This window comes from Halichoerus grypus, chromosome 1, assembly GCF_964656455.1.
Source record: "Halichoerus grypus chromosome 1, mHalGry1.hap1.1, whole genome shotgun sequence".
Taxonomy (NCBI): Eukaryota; Metazoa; Chordata; class Mammalia; order Carnivora; family Phocidae; genus Halichoerus; species Halichoerus grypus.
Genome location: NC_135712.1, coordinates 117,817,380 through 117,834,434, shown reverse-complemented (window position 1 = coordinate 117,834,434; position 17,055 = coordinate 117,817,380). Strand labels below are relative to the sequence as shown.

Below are 17,055 nucleotides of genomic sequence, written 5' to 3'. Positions count from 1 at the left end.
AAAACTGTTCTATTTTCTCCAGAGTTAATATGTGATCTGATTTTTCCTCTTGAACTTATTAATTCAACCCAAATACCTCTTATAGTTTTCTAATTCTCCTCTGAAAGTGTTCAAAAACATTGGAAATTTTCTCAAAATTCATTTTCTTAAAGACATTCTTTTCTGGAGTTCCCTAGCTTTTTCCAGTTATGCCGGTCAGCCTCTAGGCCTGATGACAGCTTTCATATTGGGATCTCCCTTTCTATCATGGAAATTATCTTCTCATGTGAACTGAAAACTCTTTCCGTTTGGTTTAAATCTTCAATATTGGCTTACATTCTCACGTTGTTAGTGCATATCCTTCAGTAGTTTCTTGAGAGGAGATACTTAGAAGGTAAATTATTTGAGACTTTTATGTTAGAAAATGTCTTTATTCTATCCTAACATTTTATCGCTACTTGGCTGGGTATAGAATTCTATGTTAGAAATTATTTCCTTTCAGTATTTTGAAGGCATTTCTCCGTTATTCTCTAGCTTCTGGTACTGCCTTACAGAAGCCTTAAGTCATTATTGTTCCTACTCCTTTGTGTGCCATCTTTTTTCTTGGAAACTTTCAAAAGCTTCGTGGTGTTTGTATCCTAAAATGTCACGATGATGGACCCTTGTATATTTGTATTTATTGCTGGGTACTTGAGGAAAACTTTAATCTGAGGAAATCTCAGAGAAAACATCAGTCTGAAATGGTTGCCAGGAGTTGGAAGGAGGAGGAAATAGGGAGTTGTTAATCAACGAATGTAACATTTCAGTTACATAAGTCCTAAAATTCTGCTGCACAATATTGTACACATAGTAACAATACTGTGTTGTATACTTGAGAACTTATAAAGACGGTAGATCTTATGTTGTGTTCTTACCAAAGAAAATAAAATGTCTATCTCACAACGCTTGGTGAGGTAAATGACAGAATGCTAAAAAGCACTTGATCTGTGAACAGTATTTACTTTTTTTCGGGGAGGGAGGAGGGATTGCAGTGGTCCAAGGCTAGAAGCAGGGAAAACAGGGGACCCTCGCAATAGGCCAAATATGAGAGGAAGTGGACTTGTCTTAAAGCAATAATCATGAGGATGGAAGGAAGAGGGCAGATGCAGGAGATGACAATGCACCAGGACTTGAGAACCAACTGTGTGTGGTGTGGGAGGAATCAGAGATGACCCATGTAATCGTGATCTATATTCTTTGCTAGTAATAAGTGTAGAAACACCACATGGTGATGTTATAACAACAACAAAAAAAGATTACCTTTTTCACTTAGTGGCCCTAAGGAAATGTAATTGGGAAAGCATCACCTGATAACCCCAGAGATACTGGTGAAGACTGCTGGTGTTTGATTAGGCTATTGAAGTGGGGAAAGTGATTTGTGCGTGTTGATTTCAGAAAAGATTTATTACTTAGCAATGGACTTCAGCCTTAAAAAAAAAAAATCAAAGGTCACAAAAACTACATTATTAGTTTGTCTCATAGCTGATGCTGCAATGTGTACAGATCCTGGGGTTTAAGCTCCTGGGCTTCTTGCTGTGGACACCAGCATTTGTCTGATGCTGCTAATTCGGGCTTTGCATCCTCTTCTCGGCAAAGCCCCCTCATGAGGACTCTCTGATATTGCTCTTAATGCTTTTTCCTTTCCAGAGAGGAACAGACAAAGACAATGAGCTGTGACTAACATCTCCCGTTCTTAAGCAAGGGCTGGTGTGTTCATTCCCCAGAAGAGAAAATCTATTGTTTTGCAGTGAAGGAAAAGAGCATAATTCCCTGTCAAAAGTCCTTCTTTGCTTAGAAATCATGCCAACCTACTTTTTATTGTTCTTTTTTTTTTTTAAGATTTTATTTATTTATTTGACAGAGAGAGAGATAGCGAGAGCAGGAACACAAGCAGGGGGGGTGGGAGAGAGAGAAGCAGGCCCCTGTGGAGCAGCGAGCCTGATGCGGGGCCCGATCCCAGGACCCTGGGATCATGACCTGAGCCAAAGGCAGACGCTTAACGACTGAGCCACCCAGGCGCCCACTTTTTACTGTTCTGATTAAAGAATAGAGAAAGAAAATTGCTCGTTAGGGTCCTGAATGAGGTAGGAGCATTGTGTTATAAATACACAGTCACTTCTATATGCAGGGAACACAGTCTGTATGCTGGTTGAGCCCTCCTTTCTCTTTCTTTTTGGAGTTCTTACCTGAAAACCTGAATTTCCTGGCGCATCGTAGGCCCTCAACTAATACATGTGGAACATATTATTTCAAAGTATATCCTTCAAGTAGTGTTGCAGATTCTCCCTTCTGCACTGCCAGCCCCACCGAATCTACCATGGCTCCCCACTGGCGTGTCCTCTAGTAATTTCTTGCCTTCTGCCAGAAAGCTCTCCTCTCCTGGTACTATATCACCTCTTTCTTTCTTTGCAGAAAGAACACTTCTGCCTCAGATGTGCATGGGGATGCCACACTGGCCTGTCTGCTCTTACATGTTACAGGCCCAATAACATGAATCACTGAGGTGGGAACATATTCCTAGAACGAACATAACTAAAGAATCCCTACAGACAAAACTGCAACTAGAATGCTGTATGCTTAAGTTTTGCTGCAAGTTGTCGAAACCAGTTTTGAGAGAATGCTCTTTTTAAGTGAGACAGTTGGGGGGGCAGGTGGGGCAGGCAGGGAGAGAGAGAATCCCAAGAAGGCTCCATACCCAGCGCAGAGCCTGATGCAGGGCTCGAACTCACAACCCTGAGATCATGACCTGAGCTGAAATCAAGAGTTGGATGCTTAACCGACTGAGCCACCCAGGTGCTCGAGAATGCTCTCTTTTTGTTTTTTTTTTTTAAGATTTTATTTATTTGCAAGAGAGAGAATGAGAGACAGAAAGCATGAGAGGGAGGAGGGTCAGAGGGAGAAGCAGACTCCCAGCCGAGCAGGGAGCCCGATGTGGGACTTGATCCCAGGACTCCGGGATCATGACCTGAGCCGAAGGCAGTCGCTTAACCAACTGAGCCACCCAGGCGCCCGAGAATGCTCTCTTTTTGAAACATTGTTTTATTCATTCATTTTTGGCCACATTTCATGAAAAAAATGTCAGACATAGAGGGATATAAAACATGGAGACGTTGTACCTAGAGATCTATCTTTTCAGCCTGCTCAACTAGAGGTTTAGTCACAATGAGGATCTTGACCACAAATTCCTCCAGGTCAAAGGAAATAAAGATAGACTTATGGTTTTGTACAGGGGTTACTGCCATCCCGGCGCTGCAAACAGCTGGCTCAGGCTGTTACTCCACAGGTTTGAGTTGGATAGGGGAAAGACACTGATCCACCTGGGGAAGCTATCCACCATGATGGCTTCCTCGAAGTCAATCTGGATTCTTGAGGGCACTCTTTTGGTGCCTCCCTCTAAAAAAGGAGGGACTCATGACAGTTTGCTTTGGCAGTCCAACATGTATTGCAACTTATGGTCTTTTCAACCCTAGGTACAATTCTAGACAGTTCTGAGTGATTTCTTCAGTCAAGTAGTCTTGGATATCCTGCCTGATAGATCACTTTCCCATTAGAACATATCCTTTCCAGCCTGGAGACCTCTGCTGACATCTGACAAACTGGATTCCGGAGGTAGTTTTACTACTGCTCCCTACTCATCCAGTTAGGCATAATATTGGTCATTCGACAACCTAAGCAGAGCAGATGACTTAGCAAGGTGCTTCAGGGAGCTCTTCTACCATTAAAATTCCTGTGGACGGACAGATGGATGGATATGTAATAAAGCAAGTGAAGTGTTAATGGTAGAATCTAGGTGGTGGGTATATATGGATGTATGATATTTTAAACTTTGCTATTTTTTAAGAAATTTTTTGTAATGAGATGTTGGAAAAAAGAAAAAAAAATCCCTTAAAGGTGTCTGGTGCTGAGGTGTTCAGCACTAGCTCTTATTCTGCCAGGTTTTTAGAGAAGCAGGTAGCCTAGGAAGGGGAATAGCAGTGAGTGGCAGAGCAGGTCAAGTCTCAGAGATCTTTGAGGGAAAAAGTCAAATTTAAGAATAATGCATAAAGCAGGATGCCATTTATGTAAAATAAAAATTAAAAACAATTGTAAGTAGTTATATGTGCAGATAGTGTGTGTAGTATCAAAAGAGACCGGAAGGATACACACCCCACTCTCTCAGGAATTACCTCTAGAAGGTGGCCAAAAAAATTTTACTCTTATATGTCATGCTTAAAAAACTTTGTGGGAGATGTAGCCATGTATTACTTGTATAATTAAAATTTAATTTAAAAAGAGAAAGTAAGCTGGAACATGGGTTTGGAGGATCCAGCAGATTTCTTTTGAATTCTAGCTCAGTTGCGTACTATACTCTATCTTTGGACAAGCTAACCTCTTTGTGTCTTAATTGCCTTATTTGTTAAGTGATTTAATACTATTTTTATAGAATTATTTTTTTGAGGATGAAAGTGTTATATAAAATGACTGGTACCTAGTGGACACCCCATAAGTAGTAACTGTTATTAGTACTGAGCCTTGAGTACAGAACTTCAGGGCTATATTCATGGACACACAATTAATGTCTTAATAAGTGACTTGTACCTGTGAGGAATACAAACTGTAAAGCCCAGAAACTGACAACAGTGGAGTAATGCCCAGCCTTGGACATAAGGGATTCCTCCATCAATTTGTGCCCAGTAGTCTTTTGTAGAATGTGGTGGTTCTAACACAATAAGCAAAGAGTACCTCACTGCAATCCATGACCTTGTGGTAGAGAGTACCTCTGACTCGGTGATACATTCTTGGTAAGAAATAGGAGTTTATGCTCCTGATAATCCATGAATATGGTTGTACAAGTCAATCGATATTTGTTTGACATTCTAGGAAGTGTTATCAGGCTGAGAAAGACTTCTTGGAAAGAACTCATATTTCTTAGACAAAAAAGAGACTCAGCAGGTCATATACGGGAGAATATGGGAGAAAGTAATTCTCCTCAGGAAGGCGTTGTGACCAAATACGCCATGAATTGCAATATACCAGAGAGGATCTCTGGTAAAATATTAATGGGTCAGAGGTTGATCCTGATTCCACATTTTTTCTTTCACTTTGATATCCAAATGTGTTAAAAAACAGAAGAGCTTCTAAGAATTGGTGCAGCTACTTCATTCATACTTGGATTACTGAAACAGCTTTCTGTGATTTCCTCTTTCTAGTCTATGTAATGCCACCCATTTTCATTTTGAAAGCAAATAACCTCTTCTTAAAATCATATTAATAGCTCCTAATAGAAGAGCATTCTGGAGATGTCTTTGCATCCTGACCCTTCTTGCTCTAAAGAACACTACCCCACAGGAATGGGCCACAGCAGCATGTTTGTGTTAGTTGACCTTACTTGCCTAGGCAGAGGTGAACATCTGACACGAACTCAGCCCATCTGGAGTTGAGAGGGAGACACACTAGGCTGGTTGCTGGAACTGAAGCAGTGTACAGCTGGCATACGGAAGCCACGCGTGTTAGATAGGCAGAGGTGAGACTCTGGTCCTGATAGCTGTCTTGTTCTTGGACCAGGCCCCTTTGAAGCCCAGCTATGTTCTTGCTCTTGGATTCTAGGCGATTTTCCTGCATCCATGTGATAAATCTTCTACTCCCACTTATTTTATTTTTATTTTTTCGTGAGCTAGTTTGAATGGGATTTTGTTACATCGAAATAAAACAGCTTTGACTAAGACAACCTTTAGGATAAAAATCAAACACTTTAACATGGTCTGCAACGTTCTTTATGATCTAGTGTCTACCTTCGCCTCCATTTTACCTCTGACCTCTCTTAATCAGCACCACACATAACTCAGCCCTGATTGGTCTCCTCCCCTCACTTAAGTCCTTTTTCTCAGACAAGAAACCGTGATAACCTTCCCAGCCTGTGAGGTTCCCTCCTTGTGTACTGGTTATACTGGTATTGTGCCTCGTGGTTTACTTGTCTCTCTTCTACTGACTTTATGTCAATATAGTCAAGACTAGGTCTTACATTTGTTAGTGCTATGCTTGTGCTAAACCCTTAAAAGATACCAGTTAATAGTTGGGCGCCTGGGTGGCTCAGTTGGTTAAGCAGCTGCCTTCGGCTCAGGTCATGATCCCAGGGTCCTGGGATCGAGTCCCGCATCGGGCTCCCTGCTCTGCAGGGAGCCTGCTTCTCCCTCTCCATCTGCCTTCTTCTCTGCCTACTTGGGCTCTCTCTCTATCTCTCTGTCAAATAAATAAATAAAATCTTTAAAAAAAAAAAGATACCAATAAATAGCAAATAAAATGAATGAGAATCTATTCATAATAAAACTAACTACACAGTGTTGATGTAAAAACTAGATTATGAAAATTGAACCTTCTAGTATAGTGAAATGCTATAGAGCGTTAGGATTTGGAGTCAGACTACTGCAGAGGTAAAACCTATTTACATGATAGGGTTATGAGAATTAAAGGAGATACTGTGTAAACCATTTGTAACATTGGCTTGGGATATTAGGCACTTAGTAAGCATTTCGTGATTAGTAGACTTTTTATTGATCCTCAAGGAACTCAGTGAAACATGGCTAAGACTCCTACAAATGTAAGAATCAGTGACTCCATAAAGCATTGGAAAATTCTAAAGGCAACCATTTTCCAAGTTGAAGTTTAACAGGGATGACCCGCTTATGAGAGCTGTTTGCAAGCAAGTCCTTCCATGAGCTTTGGCTACTATTAAGGTAAAACTGTTTTGCAGGCCTTCTTTTATGTAAAAATCCTAAGGACTGCTGGCTCAGGATGTGGTTGTGGCTTAAGAGACTGCCTTAGAGAGGTTGGCATTTCCTTATCAACTCACAGCCCCAGTAGGGCAGTTTCTCAAAATGACCTGCCCATCCCTCCGCTCCCCTCGCACCCCTACTACAAGTGACCTGATTTACAGAGTTAGACACCACAGGCCTTAGAGCCCCATGGAGAGGAGGCAGAGTGAACTGGACGGTAACCCCCTAAGGTTCAGTTCCTGAGAGGCCTGATTGTACTTCCTGGATTGGATTCTTTTTTTTTTTTTTTAATTTTTTAAGATTTTATTTATCCATTTGAGAGAGAGAGAGCATGAGAGGGGGAGGGTCAGAGGGAGAAGCAGACTCCCCGCTGAGCAGGGAGCCCGATGCAGGACTCGATCCAGGGACTCCAGGATCGTGACCTGAGCCGAAGGCAGTTGCTTAACCAACTGAGCCACCCAGGCGCCCCCCTTTTTTTTTTTTTTTTTAAATCTTTTTAAGAGCTGGATTGGATTCTGTAAGATTGCCCCAATTTCTTGCAACAAATTTCCTTTCCTTAAGCTAGCTTGAGTAGGTTTTGGTTTTAGCTTTTTTTTTTTTTTTTTTAAGATTTATTTATTTTGAGAGAGTGAGAGAACATGAGCAGGGGCAGGGGCAGAAGGAGAAGCAGACTCCCTGCTGAGTGGGGATCCTGAGAGGGGGCTCGATCCTGGGACTCTGGGATCATGACCTGAGCTGAAGGCAGATGCTTAACTGACTGAGCCATCCAGACGCCCTGGTTCGTTTAGTTTTGAGGCTCACATCAAAAGACTGGTACCAAGACTGGTGGGAAGCCCCAAGGATGCTGTAGAGTTGGGGCGAAGTGGGGTGGTTACTATGGATCTCAGTGTGAGGATCTGACAGTCTGGGGGATTGAAGTGAAAAAATAGCTATCTAAGTCCCTACTGGTAAGCGTAGACCACAGGCCTCCTGCTGGATCAGGGGGCCAAATACTCTTATCAGGATGTGATTGCTCCTTGGATCTTGAGTGAAGTACAACAGTAGAGGCGGTCTGAGGTTTATTGGGCAGAACTGGGAGCAGATATAGTTGGAAGAAATTTTCTTCCCTCCTTAACCCTTCTTTCCAACTCCTTCCCACCCATACCATTGGGAGATTCTGGTAAAATAATGTATCAGAGTTATATTGTGAGACATGGCTAATATTAGCAAGATGTTAGTCTTGTAGATTCCCCAGTCGTATGAGTAGAAATTAAAGCCTCTTTCTATGAGGCTCTGTAAGAACCTTCCCCTGCATGGTAGAGAAGATAGTGAGGATTGTGACAGGGAAAAAGAAGAACAGAAAGAGTAGAGTATCCCAGATGCCCAAGTGAAGCACAAGGACTCTATGAACTAGATACTGGAGAGTGACTCAGTGGGAAAAGCATAGAGGTATTTGGCACCATTCAGAGGACTCTGTGTTTGGGATCCAGTTAATAGATTTTCATATACACAGGACAAATCCTTATTTACTAACATTTGTAATACACCTAGTATGTACCTAGTGCTTTATACATTTTAACAACACAGAGTGTTTTCATCCTTTAAAAGATGAAGAAACTGAGGCTTTGGCTTTACATAACTTGGCAATGCTAATATGATAACGACTTATTTACAACTAGTAATAAGTAGAGTAAGGTTCTGAACAGTGGCCTTCTGAATCTACAATCTTCAGACTTTTTCCACCAACCAATCTGTTTACTCTAAATGACATAAATTCAAAATACAGATATAAAAAGATAGAGGGTTTAAGTGAATACTGTAATGTTTCTACTTTTGATATTAATGCAAATATACAAGAACAAACAGCTTTGAAATCATTCTCAAGTGTTTAATTAAAATCCATATAGCATTTAACATGTATAGATGTTTAAACTCTTTCAGTGACTCTTATTTTAAAATCCTTCTGCACAACATTTTGAGGCTAACTTCATGCGAGAGATCTACAAATGTACAACTTAACACAAAAATACATTCGGAGTCCATTCCAATGCAAGTTTAAAACACTTTAATTGCAGACAATGTAAAGATATTTAAAAAACAAAAACTACAAAATGAGCACATAAAAGTCTTCCCTTTTGAATTTTTAATAAAATACTGCTCTGTATAAGATCTAATGAAAAAGTCCAGTTACTTATAAAATAGCTATGTGAGAAAAGAAATGAATTAAGGTATATATGTATGAATTACATTGTTTAAATGAACAGTGTTGAACACTTTGATGATACAGCACACTATTTATTATTCATATATCAAAATAGAGGAAAACCCTCAAAGAAGCAACTGGGTGCAAGCAAAAGAAAATGTAAGAGACCTGAGGCAACAAAACAAAACAACAACAACAAAAAACCCCAAAACCCCAAAAGGAAAAAGTCCCTTAGCTATAAAGGGAAAGGAATAAAATAACTTAAAGCAAACTGTGGACCAAATTCTCAGTCTTTTTATTTCATGAGAAACAGTATGAGAATTTGGCTTCAAATTACTAAAACATCTGTATAAACTTAATTATTTGGCCTAGGCAATTTAATAGTATACCATTGCTGAAATCAATAGCAATGGATGTACTGCTGGAAAAAAATTAATTTTTACAGGTTTAACTATGTAAAACTATCTACTGGAAACCAGAGTCTCCATCACAAATTGCACTTGAGATGGCTGAATGCATTGATTGAGCAAGGCATAATTGTTGGTTCACTGACATACATACAAACACAAAAGCAGCTGTAGATTGCTGATATTCTTAATTACTAAAACTATTTTACACATTTTTCTCCCCTCTCTCTCTTAAAAAAAAAAAAAAAAAAAAAAAGGAGTGATACCCGAGCTGTTAACTCAGTATGGTAACGGGCACTTCCACACGCCTGCTGACTCAGTGCCTTTGCCTGTCTGTTTCAACACTGTCTCTTACTGCTCCCTGGCGGAATATGGAGAGGTCTGATGGAAATACGAACCAGGTCAGTTTGAAATATTCATTTCTGGAATTTTAAGCTTTATCCTCACTAGGAAAGGAAGCTCCTGTGAAAAACACTGTTCCACGGACAAAGCTTACAAAATATAAAGAACACTGCCAGTCTGAGTACTATCACTATCTCTAGAAAAATGATAAAGGAACTTAAGTGACTTTTTTTTAAAGTAGAGAATGCTTATCACAGTTATATCTCTCCAATAAATTAATTCTCCTCTATAGTAAAAACACAATTTGGAAGCAAGGTGATCCTAAGAAAGATAGCAAGCTTGAAAACCTGGGAAATTATACACTGTTGCTTTAAAAAAGATGCTCTGAACAATGAGACAAAGCACGTTAGGCCAACTTCAATGGAGATCTGGACAGTTCTCTCTACCTTAAGGTAAAAATTAGACAACCACTACAAAAACATATGATTCATTAATACAAAAGAAACAGATGATTAAAAAGTGAGTAAATAAAAAAGCCCCTGCAACTTATCTATTTCCTTGAGCTAGAAAGATATAGTCTGAAAATGCAGTGATTGGATATATCTTATTTAATTGGTTTCCTTCTTCCAACTGCTCCTTCACTGCTTCTCCCCTTAAACGAAGACTGTAGATTAGTTTGGAAATAACAGTCTAAAACCAAAGCAAATACGTGATCATAGGAAAGGAAAAACAACAAAAAACCTGCATCAAGAGTTCTTCATCTCTCCCACCAATAGAAAAATAAAAACAAAAACAAACCTTATCTTTTCAGTTTTAAAAGAACTCCTTATCCCTCTGAAAAGCAAGAACATCTTAAATTGAAACCAAGGTACACACAGAGGCAAAATGAATGTTTCATGCAACTGACTCTCCGATGTTTAAGATTTTCGTCTGCATGATGTTTAAATCAATTAATATATTTTGTCAAATTATAAAACTAGGTGATGATCAGGTAATGCAGGCAATTGTAAGAAGGAACAATGAGACTAGAAAAATCAATTTCAAAATTCACTTAATGCACTCAAAAAAAAAAAAAAGAGGGAAATTACTGAGTAAGAATATTTAGATTTAATTTCTTCGGTTACGTGGAAGCATGAAGCAATTTGGGCACTCTGCTCTCCTATGCCCTATAGAGACCACAGCTTTCACAGAAAGTTTACAGCAGATTCAACAGTCGAATGGGCATATTTCTAAACTTGGAGCGGGTCTGAGTTTGCCCCATCCAAGAGGGAAAAACTAAGTTTCCCATACTATCAACGCATCCAGTCTCCTCGAGATTATCATGAGATAAAAATAGTCTCTGTTTCTTATGTCCTGCACAGGGAGGCACAAGTCCTGCTGATCTCCTATGGATCTCATGCCCATATTTGGAACAGGTCTACAAAGGAAAAGGAACAGAGATGAAGGCCTAACCACTAATCTAGTCATTATCGAGCTCTTTCCTATTTTAATCTCTCTTCAGTCTTGACCTTTAGAATACTATGTGTTTTTTAAAAAGGGAGGAAGGAACAAAAAGAAAACACTTTTGCTGCCTATCCATGTAGAATTATAAACTCACTTTGCTCAAACACTGGGGTGATATCCTTATGGGTTCAGTGGCAATATGCTTGTTGAAATTTATCTTGGGAGTTTTCAGAAGATGGCACATGCTCCTTCCTTTGTACTCTAAAAAAGATGTGGGTTGTGCACTGTTTTTAGAGGGGCCACATAGCAGTAATGAGCGAGGCAATTCTTGAATGCTGGAGTTTGCACAGGTACATAAGGTGAAAAATATTAACACACTTTAAAGTAGTAAGAGGTTAACAGAACATTATTGTCACAATTTAACTTTTTTGTATTGTATTCTCATAATAGAGATTTCCTTTTAAAACAAATATAGAGTTTGTGAGACACTAAGGACAAACACTGAGAATTATTTGAGCCTCATTATTCAAGATCCCACTACAGATAAACATTCCCAACAAGGACATGCTGGGAACCAATGAACATCTGAATATGGAAAATTAACAGAAAATAAAATCACAGATGCTCATATGACTATAATAAATGACAGATAATGAACATTTATCTCTTACACTAAAGGCACTACTAATATACAAATATCCTCTTAACATTTAGAGAAACTCTGAAATCAGCAGTTAGAGAAAGGAATCCATTTAGTTCAATACCAGCATTTAAAAAAAACTAAATAGACTAAGACTCATGGCAGGGTTTTTAATGAGTTAAATGAAACTGGATATAATAATAAGCAGCTCCATATAAACATTATGGTTCCTACTTTTTAAAAAAGTATGATAACTTACTTCCTTAAAAATATAAGCATATCACAAAAACTAAAGTAAGTGTGTGTGTGTGTGTGTGTGTGTGTGTGTGTGTGTGTGTATACATGTAAAAACTCAGGCCCTGGTACCACTGAGAAATTTTCATAAATTCTAAAATAATTTCAACAGCCACAGGTTGAACAATACACACCCATACATGACATGCAAAGACAAAATGCCAGAGTCACTGAACAGTTCAGCATAAAGCTAAAAATATGGAAACAGAATGAGACAGGCGTTTGTCATGTAAATAAAGTACATCACAAACTGATTGTGCCTGTATTTAGCACACCTCAGAATTTTTTTAAAAAATTAGAATTTCATCAGTCTCAAGAAGCACTACACATGGACCAACAAAGAAGCTCTCATATATGTTTAAGCAGGTAAAAAGCTATACAAAAGAATAACACAATTTATTTCAACTAACATGATTAATATATTTTACTTTATTCTATTAGAAGATTAATTTGTAGTCCTTGTACCCTGTAGATTTTGAAACTTAATTTTATTAGAAATTTCTAATGCTGGTTCTTGAATAATCTAAAAAATTGTAATTACTTGCTCAAATCTAGATTGCTATTTATAGTTCTAAGCAGTTAAATGAAATACTCTGATCAGTATTCTAAAGTTGCTTTGGTACAAAATTTAGAATAAAGCAAAACTGGCAGCACCACAACAAGTGTGATCATTTCACAGCAGGTCTAAAGGACCCTCAGAGAAAACAAAATGTAAGTTAAAATACTTTAAGAGCCATTCTCCTGACAAACCTGTCACATCATTAAAAAGAGAAATAAAATCCACATTCAGTAGATTACACTTGAGGCCCAATTTTCGTGCTCCATTTAATTATCCCTCAATAGTGTAACAATTTTTTTTTTATTATTATTGCACTATGATGTCTAATTCATAGTTCAGGATACTTCTATTGATGAGAGGCCAAGAGTTAGAGTGGTACATTTTAATGCTTAGTCCACTGATACTATTTTAACACAAGGTTTAATTTAGTTTTTCTTTTTTACAGCTTTACTGAGGTATAACTGATGTAAAACTGCACATGTTTAAGATGCACAATTTGATATAGCATGAAAAGTGCCTGACAACAAATTAAAAATTTTAATTGAAAAGAAAATTTTTAATCAAAACATATTATTTTAAAATAGCACATTCTAATTTTTTATGAGACACAGATATGCATTTCTAAAAACGTGGGTGGAAAGGAAAGAAATTAATTTAATTCCGAGTACCAAATTTATTCAGAAGGTTTAGAAACGCCAAAATTGACGGCCAGTTTTCTTGATTTTCTTCTTGAAGATGAGCTTGGTGTGGACTTGTGATGAGACATACTATGGCCCTGGGAGGCAGCTTCAGCTTGAAAAGAAGATGCAGGTTGAGTAATCTGAGAGGACTTTAAGGAGGCTGATGAACTCTCCTGTGGAATCACTTTGGTGACATTGGAAGACCCTGGCTGGCTAGTCTGAAGCGGGGTAGCTTGAGAACTCTGGGCCTCCTTACTCTCAAAGTTCTTTTTATTTGCAACCCTTTTTTTAGTAACCTTTAAGGAATAAAAGTGTTGTTAATTAACAATGTACACAGAAAAAACCAGTGTCATAAACCATGTTGCTAATATCTGTCAATTATGCTGACTTGTGACTTCCACTTATAGTCTCCAAACCAGACTTCAGAAATTAAAGGAAATTTTAAAATTCTCCATAACTTAAAAATAAAGAAAATTTATATTCCTGATTTTAAAATCACTTCGTGCTAGAAAAGGGTATTACTTGCTGTAATTATTACTGGTCACTGCTGGTCATAATATATATTCTTTAAAAAAAATATATATATATATATATATATTTTTTTTTACATAATCTCTACACTCAATGTGGGTCTTAAACTCATGACCCTGAGATCAAGAGTCACATGCTCTACTGACTGAGGCAGCCAGGCACCCTGACCACTGGTCATTAATATATATTCTTAGCACCCAGACCAGTACTGGGCTTCTGGTTGGCATTCAATCAGTAATAATTAAGTAAACAAATTTTTCTCAATAGTTCTTAAGCATTAACAAATTAACTCTCTTAAAAATATAGTAATTGTCTTTTCAGGTCTCACCTGTAGAGGTATGAACTGATTGTGCACACCACCTGGCAATCCCCCAGCGATGGGCATGGTCCCAGAGTATGAAGTATGATGAAATGGCTTCCCAGGAACTGGCACTGGTGGTCCCCATGGCATGGAGCCGAAGAGATGAGATGATGAAGGCATTATATTAGCTGTTAAAAATCATGGACAATTTCTTTTTTAGTAAAATGGTATCATCAAAGTCGTAAAATTTAAGATCTCCTTCTGCTACCCTTTTGTGTGTGTTTTTTTTTTTTTTTCCATCTTGGCAATGGGCATACACTTAACTTATGATTAATTTTGCTTACAACATTCCACCTCGGGAGCCCCCGTTAGGACCGTGAACTATCTACATAAGACAGCTTGTCATTATGTTGTCTGGCTTACAAAGGCCAATAGTACCATATACTTATATGAGCTTTAGGAATATTTGATACTATTTAAAAAAATAATAAAAGGATCATGAAACTGTCCCTTGGGGGAGAAAAGCCAGGGCACAAAGAGAGAAATCTTAAAGATCTCACCTGCCCCCAATGCTAAGTTGCTTCCATAGTGATCCCAGCCTACAAAAAAACCAAAAAAGCTCAAGTCTTGAACTCTGATCACTTTCATATGACATGTAGAATCTTTCTTTTTCCTATTCTAGTACTTGTAATTAAAGGATTTAAAAAATTACATTTTGTTTCTTAAAAGTACACTGAATCGTGGTTTCCAAAACTGATTTGTGTATTGGAATCACCTGGGGAGTTTGTGAAATACAGATTCCTGGGCAAGGCCGCATGCAGGCCTAGTCAACCAGACTCAGAAGGGCCCAGAAATCTGTATTTTTTGAAGTCTAGCTGACATACAATATAATATGAGTATCAGGTGTACAACAGTGATTTGACAGTTAGATACATTACAAAGTGCTCACCATAAGTGTGGTTACTACCTGTCACCATACAAAGTTATTATAATATTATTGAATATATTCCCTCTGCTGTACTTTTCATCTTTGTGACTTGTTTATTTTATAACTGAAGTTTGTACCTCTTAGTCCCTTCACCTGTTTGCCCATCCCCCCATTCCCTTCTCCTCTAACAACCACCAGTTTAATCTGTATTTATGAGTCTGTTTCTGTTTTGTTTTAGATTCTACAAATAAATGAAATCATACGGCATTTGTTTTTCTGTTTTACTTTGATGGACACTCAGGTTTCTTCCATAAGCGTGCATACATCTTTCTGAATTAGTGTTTTTGTTTTCTTTGGGTAAATACCCAGAAGTGGAATTTCTGGATCATATGGTACCTCTATTCTTAATTTTTTGAGGAACCCAAGGAAATCTGTATTTTGTTTGTTTGTTTGTTTTTAGAGGGGAGGGAGGGGCAGAGGGAGAAGGAAAGAGAATCTTTTTTTTTTTTTTAAGATTTTATTTATTTATTTGACAGACAGAGACACAGAAAGAGAGGGAACACAAGCAGGGGGAGTGGGAGAGGGAGAAGCAGGCTTCCCGCGGAGCAGGGAGCCCGATGTGGGACTCGATCCCAGGACCCTGGGATCATGACCTGAGCCGAAGGCAGATGCTTAACGACTGAGCCACCCAGGTGCCCCAGGAAAGAGAATCTTAAGCAGGCTCCATGCCCAAAGTGGAGCCTGATGTGGGGATCTATCCCACGACCCTGAGATCATGACCTGGGCCGAAATCAAGAGTCAGACGTTTAATCGACTGAGCCACCCAGGTGTCCTAAACTTGTCGTTTAATGTAGTAGTTCCCAAATGCTGTATTGGTAGTGACTGCATAAAAATCCACCTGTGGAGCTTGTTAACAATCAGATTCCTGGGGCGCCTGAGTGGCTCGGTCCGTTGAGTCTCTGACTCTTGCTTTCAGCTCAGTCATGATCTCATGGTTGTGAGATCGAGCCCCATGTCGGGCTCTGCACTCAGTGTGGAGTCTGCTTGAGGTTCCCTCTCCTTCTCCCTCTGCCCCTCCCCCTGCTGGCACAGGTGCTTCTCTCTCTCCCTCTCTCTCCAATAAATAAATAAAATCTTTTTTTAAAAAGATTTTTATTTATTTGAGAGATAGAATGAGAGAGAGAGAGAGCATGAGAGGGGGGAGGGTCAGAGGGAGAAGCAGACTCCCCACTCACTGAGCAGGGAGCCCGATGCAGGACTTGATCCTAGGACTCCAGCATCATGACCTGAGCCGAAGGCAGTCGCTTAACCAACTGAGCCACCCGGGCTCCCTAAAATAAATAAATAGGGGCGCCTGGGTGGCTCAGTCAGTTAAGCGTATAATTATACTAATTATACTAAAAATTTATATATAGTTACTGGGTTCATTTTTGAAAGTGAAAAGGCTGTCAAATTAGATTTTGGAAGTCACAGTGAACCTACTCCCTTAAGCTATATGAAAACATCAGATTTATTTAGTCATAAAAATTTTATGACTAAAGCATTGTTTATACAGGCAAAGAAACGCCAGCGCAGTACAGTAACAAAAGCATGGACTTTGGAATCAGAAAGACTTGGGTTTGAATGCCAGTTTTGCTACTCAGGAACTTATGTCCTTAGACAAATTACATTTTCTTAAAAAGTCAAAGTAGTACATACACATTGTAGTAAAAAGATTTTCAACATAGTACAATATCCCAGGTTTAACTGTTTTTAGCTATTTATTTCCACCACTGTTCAATAATTTGCTTCTACTACTACTGATTTTTCAATGTTAGGCATTTTTAGGTCTACTGACTTCCTATTAAGATAGATCAAAATTCAGGTAGATCAAAATCAAAATTATTTTATACCACCCCTTACTACTAGCTCTGTCCTTCCAATATAAACTATCACAATATTTGTTTAAATATATACGTGGGGTTTACAGTATGTGGTT

General features: G+C 38.6%; 1 protein-coding gene across 5 annotated transcripts in view; it reads right to left on the bottom strand.

The window, feature by feature from the left end:
* Nucleotides 1-8,616: 8,616 nt before the first annotated feature.
* The window catches only part of XRN1 (5'-3' exoribonuclease 1), a 112,952-nt gene continuing 104,513 nt past the window's right edge, over nucleotides 8,617-17,055 (bottom strand). For 3 of the 5 annotated variants that reach the window (XM_078070964.1, XM_078070967.1, XM_036096342.2), the window contains exons 41-43: nucleotides 14,710-14,748; nucleotides 14,177-14,337; nucleotides 8,617-13,613 (exon numbers count right to left, since the gene is read on the bottom strand). In XM_078070964.1, coding sequence (XP_077927090.1) covers nucleotides 13,311-13,613; nucleotides 14,177-14,337; nucleotides 14,710-14,748 — 503 coding nt within the window. In that variant the 3' untranslated portion in view covers nucleotides 8,617-13,310. The remainder of the gene's footprint in view (nucleotides 13,614-14,176; nucleotides 14,338-14,709; nucleotides 14,749-17,055) is intronic. The other 2 variants (XM_078070981.1, XM_078070985.1) reach the window with 1 other exon arrangement.